Source organism: Tupaia chinensis, unplaced genomic scaffold, assembly GCF_000334495.1.
Source record: "Tupaia chinensis unplaced genomic scaffold, TupChi_1.0 Scaffold149922_1, whole genome shotgun sequence".
In the NCBI taxonomy this organism is placed as follows: Eukaryota; Metazoa; Chordata; class Mammalia; order Scandentia; family Tupaiidae; genus Tupaia; species Tupaia belangeri.
The window spans coordinates 1,552,983-1,561,500 of NW_006209766.1; the positions used below are offsets into that span (position 1 = coordinate 1,552,983).

General features: G+C 61.1%; 3 protein-coding genes across 5 annotated transcripts in view; 1 reads left to right on the forward strand and 2 right to left on the reverse strand.

The window, feature by feature from the left end:
* The window catches only part of ARHGAP33 (Rho GTPase activating protein 33), a 17,581-nt gene extending 11,164 nt beyond the window's left edge, over nucleotides 1-6,417 (forward strand). Inside the window, exons 17-23 of the mRNA XM_006171657.3 lie at nucleotides 1,105-1,253; nucleotides 1,892-2,045; nucleotides 2,126-2,271; nucleotides 2,359-2,433; nucleotides 4,085-4,756; nucleotides 4,846-5,168; nucleotides 5,253-6,417. Of these exons, the coding sequence (XP_006171719.1) occupies nucleotides 1,105-1,253; nucleotides 1,892-2,045; nucleotides 2,126-2,271; nucleotides 2,359-2,433; nucleotides 4,085-4,756; nucleotides 4,846-5,168; nucleotides 5,253-6,032 (2,299 nt within the window). The 3' untranslated portion in view covers nucleotides 6,033-6,417. The remainder of the gene's footprint in view (nucleotides 1-1,104; nucleotides 1,254-1,891; nucleotides 2,046-2,125; nucleotides 2,272-2,358; nucleotides 2,434-4,084; nucleotides 4,757-4,845; nucleotides 5,169-5,252) is intronic.
* A 49-nt stretch (nucleotides 6,418-6,466) lies between these two features.
* On the reverse strand, nucleotides 6,467-8,504 carry LOC102490660 (inactive serine/threonine-protein kinase TEX14). 3 transcript variants are annotated; one of them, XM_027769499.1, is made up of 7 exons: nucleotides 8,386-8,504; nucleotides 8,148-8,305; nucleotides 7,880-8,073; nucleotides 7,736-7,793; nucleotides 7,566-7,648; nucleotides 7,309-7,476; nucleotides 6,467-6,653 (listed from the first exon to the last, which is right to left on the reverse strand). In XM_027769499.1, exons 2-7 carry the CDS (start codon nucleotides 8,206-8,208, stop codon nucleotides 6,507-6,509), a joined length of 711 nt encoding a protein of 236 aa, XP_027625300.1. In that variant the 5' UTR covers nucleotides 8,209-8,305; nucleotides 8,386-8,504; the 3' UTR covers nucleotides 6,467-6,506. The 3 variants fall into 3 exon arrangements, with proteins under 3 accessions (XP_027625300.1, XP_027625302.1, XP_027625303.1); XM_027769501.1 differs by lacking the exon at nucleotides 7,309-7,476 and having other exon boundaries at nucleotides 6,467-6,676; XM_027769502.1 differs by lacking the exons at nucleotides 6,467-6,653; nucleotides 7,309-7,476 and adding an exon at nucleotides 6,998-7,145.
* The window catches only part of LOC114006724 (inactive serine/threonine-protein kinase TEX14-like), an 18,711-nt gene continuing 18,441 nt past the window's right edge, over nucleotides 8,249-8,518 (reverse strand). The window contains exons 11-12 of the mRNA XM_027769526.1: nucleotides 8,386-8,507; nucleotides 8,249-8,339 (exon numbers count right to left, since the gene is read on the reverse strand). Of these exons, the coding sequence (XP_027625327.1) occupies nucleotides 8,249-8,339; nucleotides 8,386-8,507 (213 nt within the window). The remainder of the gene's footprint in view (nucleotides 8,340-8,385; nucleotides 8,508-8,518) is intronic.

Sequence of the window (8,518 nt, forward strand, 5' to 3'; positions counted from 1 at the left end):
AGAAAGCGAGAAATCACCCCCCAGGGGGGATGGTCACGCCGCAATCCCCTCTCCTCCATTCTCCTCTCGGGATCTTGGGCACGCACGCACACGCGCCCGGCGTGAGTTTTTTAAGCCACTGGGTCCGGGACATGAACCGCGGTCGACTACGTGGGAATCCAGCGACATAGCCACTGCTGGTTCCCCCTCATATTTACTTTTGAATAAGTAAAATACGTGGTACATCAGATGGTAGGCATAAGAAATATAAGAGAACATAAACAGAAGAGAAAGACCTGGGGAACAAGAGAAGGCAGTTTACAATCAGCAATAAGGCAGGTAAGGACCCTTCATTGAGAAGGTAGCATTTGAGCCAAGGTCTATAGGATGCAAGGGAGGGACCCACGTGGACCTCTGGGAACAAGCTAGCCATGGAGCGGGAGTAGCTACTGCAAAGTTGGGCTGGGCGGATGCCTGGCACCACAGGACCTGGGGGTGGGTGCGGTAGGCAGGAATAGCAGGGGCCAGTGTGGTGGAAGCTGTGAGGGAGCAAGTGAGTGAGGAACTGAGGGGAAGAAAGTGATGAGGTCAGAGGGATGATGGGGGCCTAGATAGAGGAATGACTTACAGGTCATGGGTCATGGTGAGGACTTAGCTTGTACCTGATGTGTACACAGGTGGGGCGCTGAGCCCTCCTGGAAGGTCCCACCATGACTCAGGTGCTCCCAGGCGTGGGGGCAGGAGCAAGAGACTAGGGAGGAGGCTGCTGGGGTGTCCTTGTGGGAGAGGAGGGGGCCCTGCCAGAGTTGGGGAGAAGGGTCTAGATTCTAGATGGATTTCGTAGGTGGCATCGAGACGCTGTGTAACAGTTTGGATGTGGGTGTGCAGGAGAGAGAGAGGTCAAAAACAACCTTGAGATGTTGGCAGGACCCCTAGAAGAACTGTGATGACCGAGATGGGAAAGGTGGGGAAGGAGCAGTTTGGGGACAGAACCCAGCTCTAGATGGGGCCATTCGGAGGCCAGAGGTGCCCGATAGACTGGCCCTGCTGCCTTGGCCCCCCGCATTGCCTGGACAGGACCTGCCAGCCGACGCTCAAGGCACCTGGCCTCCCTCCTCACCCCGGCAGGTCCATGGAGCTGGAGTCGGTGGGGCTGGGTGGGGCCGCAGCCTTCCGGGAGGTTCGGGTGCAGTCAGTGGTGGTGGAATTCCTGCTCACCCACGTGGATGTCCTGTTCAGTGACACCTTCACCTCTGCTGGCCTGGACCCTGCAGGTATGCCCACTCACCCCCTGGTGCCCTGGCTACTGTCCCGTCATTGTCAGGGCCGCAGCGGGAGGGCAGGTGGGCTCCCAGCCCTACCCCTACCCTACTGAAGCTGGACCTCCTCCCTGGCTCCTTGAGGACCCCGCCCCGGCCCATCCCTCCCCGCGCCCCCCTCCTTCTCATTTCAGCTCCTACGCTCAGGATCCCCACTTCTTGGCCCGGACGCCGTTCTTCCTTCACCCCTTGTAGCTCCTGGGGGCGCTTGGGGCCATGGGTCCACCTGGGAGGAGGTGGGAGGTCCCCAGACTTGACCCCATCCCGGCCCCACCCAGACTCCCCGCCCTGCCCGGGACCCCAGTCCAGTCAGGACTCAGCTCGTCGGAGGGCCCTCTGGCCCGAGGTAACTGAAGCCAGAGCCACTGCCCTCGCTGGCTGCTGGGAGCTGCCTCCTCATCAGCCCATTCTGCCTCACCCCTCCTCCTCACCTGCCTGCCGCCCACCCATTCCCGCCTGCTCCACCCTGGCCCCCTGCCTTGCCAGCCCGGGTGGGCACGCTGCCGGGCCGGGGCTTGGGCTGTGGCGCTTGGCTTTGCCTGTGGCCTTGGGTGGCCCAGAGCTGACAGCAACCCCTTTTCCAAACTCCCCAGGCCGCTGCCTCCTCCCCAGGCCCAAGTCCCTCGCGGGTAGTGGTCCCTCCACCCGCCTGTTGACACTGGAGGAAGCCCAGGCACGTACTCAGGGCCGGCTAGGGACACCCTCTGAGCCTACAGCTTCCAAGGCCCCATCCTCACCTGGGGAAAGGTGAGTGGGCTGCTGGGGGTGGGGGCAGCTTGGAGACTCTGGTTCCTTAAACCAACTCCTGTTTCTCACCCAAATCCCAGAAGGAAAGGGGAGCGAGGGGAAAAACAGCGGAAGCCGGGAGGTAGCAGCTGGAAGACTTTCTTTGCACTTGGTCGGGGACCCAGTATCCCCAGAAAGAAGCCTCTGCCCTGGCTGGGAGGCAGCCGTGCCCCACCACAGCCTTCAGGTCAGAAGTCATGCAGTTGGTGTGGCTGGGGGAGGGGGTCTGCAGAGCACACTCCTACCTCCCCTGCTCCCCTGCCTCTCCTCGCAGGCAACCGCCCGGACACGGTTACACTGAGATCTGCCAAGAGCGAGGAGTCCCTCTCGTCACAGGCCAGCGGTGTTGGTGAGCACGGTGGTGGTGGGGGGCACCTGTGCCCAAACAGATCTGGGCCCGGGGCCTCCAAATGTTATACATCAAATCTGGGAGTATTGGGTTTAAGATATTTTTTTTTTTAGTTTTTTTTTTTTTTTACCATAGGGCATGTGTGTTTGCCAGAGAGAGACAGTGAAAGTGAGAAATCAGCCCCCGGTGGAGATGACCATGCTGCAATCCTTTCTCTAGTTCCCTCCCGGGACTTTAGGCATGCATGCACACATGCCCGACATGACTTTGAAGCTGCCAGTTCTGGGACTTAAATCATGGTCAGCCACATGGGAATCCAGCACCTTAACCACCATACCAAGTACTGGCCCCTTAAAATGCTTTAATCCAGACTTTAGGTTGACTGAATGGTCACCTTTGGTTCATTACACACTGTATTTGTTGGGCCATGCAGGGACATTTAAAAGTCTCTTTTTTTTTCACTCCCTTTGAAAAAAGGTCACATAATATTACGAAAACCCATGAAGCTGCTAGCTATGTATTTGTCGGGCCATGCAGGGACATTCAAGTCTCTTTTTTTTTCACTCCCTTTGAAAAAAGGTCACATAATATTACGAAAACCCATGAAGCTGCTAGCTAGAGCTAATCTATAGAAGGCCTCAATCCCTTACCTGCGAGCTCCTCTCCTCTCCCACCTGCTGCCCCTCTGCCAGAAGCACCCCTGAGTTTGGTGGTCATCACTCCCTTGCTCTTAAGATTTGATCACATGCAGGTGTATGTAAAAATACCAGATTGCTCAATCCTGGCCTTTTATTTTTAGAGAGACTTTTGCTGTAGGATGTGCGCACTCGTCACAGAGACAGAGAGACAGAAAGCGAGAAATCACTCCCGGGGGGATGGGCACGTCGCAGTCCCTTCTCCTCCATTCTCCTCTCAGGAGCTTGGGCACACACGCACATGTGCCCAGCTTGAGTTCTAAGTCGCTGGGTCTGGGACTCAAACTGCACTTGACTATGGGAATCCAGCAACATAACCATTATGCCATGTGCTGGTCCCCAGTTCTGGCCATTTTTAAACGTTATTTAAAGAGTGTCTTAAGACGAGGGTGCGGTGCAGTGTGTGGGTTTGACGTCTCACTCAGCACCACATTCCACACTCCCACCAGTGCTGTGGTGTGGCTCACCACTTTCTGGCATGCTGTGTGGATGTTCCTTAGGAGTTGTTTATCAGTCCTACTCCCTGTGGGTCTGGGGGCGTCTTATGAGCAACCCCTGTCATCCCCACCCTTCTAGGAGACTGTCCTATAGAGATGCACATGTGCAGGTGTATAGGCCAAGGCCTGGTTGTTTTCGGAAGGGGCTGTCCCGTCTGCAGTCCCGGCAGCTGTGTGTGAGACCCTGTAGGTCTCGAGCTCACGGCCCATGGGGTTACCGGGCTCCACTCTTGCTGTGGGGTTACCGGGTTCCATTCTTGCTGTGATCTGGAGTGGTTCTCTTCATGGTCTTGCCTCATCACCTGGAAGCCTGAACAGCTCTTTCTGGGTGCACAGCCGTCATGGCCTCTCCATGTTAACCCTGACTGCCTATGGACACCTGTGCCCTGTTCTCATAGACGCGTGAGGTTGTGAAGTTCTGAGCCCTGACCCCTAAATGCTTCCGCCCTGTCCTTCCAGGCCTCCAGAGGCTGCACAGGCTACGGCGGCCCCACTCGAGCAGTGATGCTTTCCCTGTGGGCCCTGCACCTGCTGGATCCTGTGAAAGCCTGTCCTCCTCGTCCTCCTCCTCCACATCCTCCTCCTCCGAGTCCTCGTCCTCTGAGTCCTCAGCAGCTGGGCTGGGGGCACTCCCCGGGTCCCCCTCGCACCGTACCTCAGCCTGGCTAGATGATGGCGATGAGCTGGACTTCAGTCCACCCCGCTGCCTGGAAGGACTCCGAGGACTCGACTTTGATCCTCTTACCTTTCGCTGCAGCAGCCCCACTCCAGGGGACCCTGCACCTCCTGCCAGCCCGGCACCCCCAGCCTCTGCCTCTGCCTTTCCACCCAGGGTGACCCCCCAGGCTGTCTCACCCCGGGGGCCCACCAGCCCTGCCTCACCCACTGCCCTGGACATCTCAGAGCCCCTGGCTGTATCAGTGCCACCTGCTGTCCTAGAACTGCTGGGGGCTGGGGGGACACCTGCCTCAGTCACGCCAACACCAGCCCTCAGCCCCAACCCAGGCCTGCGCCCTCATCTCATCCCCCTGCTGCTGCGTGGAGCCGAGGCCCAGCTAAGTGACACCTGCCAACAGGAGATCTGCAGCAAGCTGGCACTGCCTGGTCCCCGGGGAACCCAGGGCCAGCACGGTGAGTCCTGCTCAGCCCACGTCATGCTCTTACGACCCCGAGGCCACCACAGGACCCAGCTGATCCCTCTCCCTCTCCTTTCTGTATAGGTCCTGGTATGAATTCACCGTTGCTGCCCCCACCCCTGTCCCTCCTGCGCCCTGGGGGGGCCCCACCCCCACCCCCAAAAAACCCAGCACGCCTGATGGTTCTGGCCCTGGCCGATCTGGCTCGCCGCTCACTGTCCCTGGAGGTGGGTGGGGAGCCCCTGGGAACCTCAGGGAGTGGGCCACCCCCCAACTCTGTAGCCCACCCGCCTGTCTGGGCCCCAGCACCCCCACCCTACCTACCAAGACAACAAAGCGATGGGAGCCTGGTGCGGAGCCAGCGGCCCATAGGGACCTCTAGGAGGGGACTCCGAGGCCCTGCCCAGGTCAGTGCTCAGCTCAGGGCAGCTGGAGGGTGCAGGGATATGCCAGAGACTGCTGCCAAGTCCCTGTGCTCTGTCCCCTCGCAGGTTCCTACCCCCAGCTTCTTCTCAGCCCCCAGAGAGTGCCGGCCACCCTTCCTCGGGGTCCCCAAACCAGGCTTATACCCTCTGGGTCCCCCATCCTACCAGCCCAACTCCCCAGCCCCAGCCTGGAGGAGCTCCCTGGGCACTTCTGCACCCCTCGACAGGGGAGAGAACCTGTACTATGAGATCGGAGCGGGCGAAGGGCCCCCCTATTCCGGCCCCACCCGGTCCTGGAGTCCCTTTCGCTCCATGCCCCCGGATAGGCTTAATGCCTCATATGGCATGCTCGGCCAGTCGCCGCCACTCCACAGGTCCCCGGACTTCTTACTTAGCTACCCACCGCCCCCCTCCTGCTTTCCCCCTGAGCACCTTGGCTACTCAGCGCCCCAGCACTCTGCCCGGCGCCCAGCCCGGCCTGAGCCCCTCTATGTCAACCTAGCCCTGGGGCCCAGAGGTGCTTCACCCGCCTCTTCCTGCTCTTCCTCTCCTCCTGCCCACCCCAGAAGCCGTTCGGACCCTGGACCCCCAGCACCCCGCCTCCCTCAGAAACAGCGGGCACCCTGGGGCCCCCGCACTCCTCATAGGGGGCCTGGGCCCTGGGGCCCTCCCGAGCCCCTCCTGCTCTACAGGGCAGCCCCACCGGCCTATGGGAGGGGGGGTGAGCACCATCGAGGGTCTTTGTACAGAAACGGGCAAAGAGGAGAGGGGGCTGGTCCCCCACCCCCTTACCCCACTCCCAGCTGGTCTCTCCACTCTGAGGGTCAGACCCGAAGCTACTGCTGAGCGAGAGCTGGGGGACCTCTCCTTCCCTTCACCCTCACTGGATCTTGGCCCAACCCAACCCCTTGTTTTGTACTTTCTTGAGTTCCCAGCCCCTACCCAGGTTTCTAACTTTGTAACTTGATGCTGATGTGGGTCTCTAACCTATACTCATAGCTTCCTTCTCCTGGACTGAAGGGTACACCCATCCTCCCACCATCCTCCATCCTGGGGGCCCTCGCACAAATCTCGGGGAGGGCTAGGCTAACGCCGCCCTCCCTCTCCCTCCAGGAGCCCCCAGCATGTCTTGACCTGTGCACAGGGGGTGGGGGACAGCTCCTGCCAATCCCTCCCCACATATCCCACTAAACCATCTGACAAAACTAACAAATAAAAGTGAAAATGTGACTGCAGGTGTCATGAGGGACCAGACTCAGTGACTGAAGCACAGCCAGGGAGGCCACTTTATCGCTTTATTTCCTTTGGGGAAGTCACTGACTACTTGTTTCTGGAAGGTTCTGAGAGGCAGTATCTGCAGAAAGGGAGCCATGGGAATCCAGGCCAGGAGAGGGGCCAGGGCTGAGCTTGCCTCTGAGTTGGCAGCCGCTCTGCAGCTCTGCCATGATCTCCTCCAGCAGATCCATCCTGAGACAGTAGGGCAGGCTTACCTGGGGGATGAGGAAGGGCCCAGGGTCACCCCCACCAGGGCCCCCTTTCCCACTTCTGCAAGCTGGAGAAGAGACCGCCTCCAATCAGCTCAGTGCTGGGTGCCTACAGGAGGAAAAGGCTGGAGCTGCCACCCAGTGGCCATGGAGCTCGGGCAGGCCTGGGAGGGTGGGATGGGTGTGGGATGAACTCTGCCTCCTTCCTGGCCTTCCCTGCCAGCAGCCTCCCAGTAAAAGAGGAACTTCCCTGTGGGTCTGCAGGCAGGGGCGGGCTCACAGGGCTCGGGGTGACAAGAGGAACCTCCCTGTGGGTCCGCAGGCAGGGGCGGGCTCACAGGGCTCGGGGTCCAGCAGGGCACCCTGCCTGCGGGCAGTGGCGGTCCCTGCAGGGCTTGGGTGGTAGCTCCTCAGAGCTCTGGGTCTGCTCCTGGCAGGGAGTCTGAGTCCTGCAGGCTGGAGTGCAGGGCAGGGCCTGGGGAAGCAGGGTTGGTCAGGGGTCACAGGTTTGGGGCAGCAGTTGGGACTCTCTGGTCAGAGAAGAGGCAGCCAGGAAACTTGGAGTTGGTGACTACTAGGGGGTGGGGTGCCACTTATTAGAAACAGACGGTCGCACAGGGCTCTGGGGGGATCCGTACTGCTGAATGGGCCTCCAGGCAGGAGTGTAAGCTGGCCCGGGCTGTGAGGCTGGGGCCAGGGCTGGAGCCCGGGCTGGGGCTGCTGCCTAGGGTCAAACTGCTGCCCGAGTTCCAGGTTGTGGCCCTCTGGACCCTGCTGTGGCCCGTGACCTCAGGCGCCCCTGGGGCCTACAGAGAGGGATAGCAGACAGCTGGCCTGGGTTGCCCAGGAGCCCAGCAGCTCCCTTGGCCTCCCACATCCCTGCCCTGGCTCCTACCTGGGCTGGGAGGGGGCCCGGGGGCATCACGGAGGGCCCAGGCGTGGATGTGGCTCCAGGGGCCACCTCATAGTACAGTTTCTCTGGGGAGACAAGACCAGCAGGCTGGAATGAGAGGCATAGCTCTGCCGTGCCCAGTGCCTGCCGTCACCCTCCTGTCGCCTTCCAACCTGGTGGAGAACCCGGGGGTGCCGAGGACAGTGTGGTCCACTCCGCTGGAGTCGAGTCCTGGGGGAAGGAGGCTGGGCGTAGGGACGTGGGCCTTGCCTGGGTTTCCATGCCTACCACCCACCCCCTGCCAAACAGCCCTGTACCTGGGCCATGGCCTCCCGCAGCAGGTACCGGGCATTCTGCAGGCTGCCCCGGCGGTCAGCAGGCCCCAGGCCCAGCCCAGCTTGGACCAGGGCCTGGTAAAGGCCTGGCACCAGGGGGTCCAGGGCCGGGCTCTCACCTGCCTCCAGCTTAGCCTTCACCTCAGGCCCTTCTCTCCCAGCCCAGGGCAGCTTTCCTATGAGGAACATGATCAGGACACCCAGACGGTGGCAGGCCTCGGTGGGACAGGATGTGGGGTCACTCACTGACCAGTGAACACCTCCTGGGCCAGGATGCAGAAGCTGTAGAGGTCTGAGGTGGTGGCGGGCATGTCACCGCAGATCAGCTCCAGGGGCAGCCACGGGTACAGTTCAGGGGGTGGAGGCAGCCCTGGGCCTAGGCACCCTGAGGTCTAGCCGAGCTGTGGCCTGTGGAGCCCAGGCGCCTGGTGAGCTGGCGGGCCTGCGGGACAGGGACGTGGGGGCAGGCAGGTGGGGCGGGCACTCACCTGAGCCGCAGCCCGCGTGGGTGCAGTGGGCGCCCATGCTCCGGGTTGCCCACCTTGGCCAGCCCTGGCCGCACCAGCTGCACAGCGTGTGAGCTGAGGCCGCCGTGGACACGCCGGCGGGCCTGCAGGAACA

Bases quoted from the DNA above. Each gene is read 5' to 3' on its own strand.
- LOC102490660 (XM_027769499.1), bottom strand. From the start codon at position 8,208: ATGCCCGCCACCACCTCAGACCTCTACAGCTTCTGCATCCTGGCCCAG. The intron at 7,649-7,735 runs GTTGGAAGGCGA...TTGTCTCCCCAG, and splicing joins ACCCCCGGGTTCTCCACCAG to AGAAACTGTACTATGAGGTG. The intron at 7,477-7,565 runs GTAGGAGCCAGG...CCCTCTCTGTAG, and splicing joins CGGGCCCCCTCCCAGCCCAG to GCCCCAGGGGCGCCTGAGGT.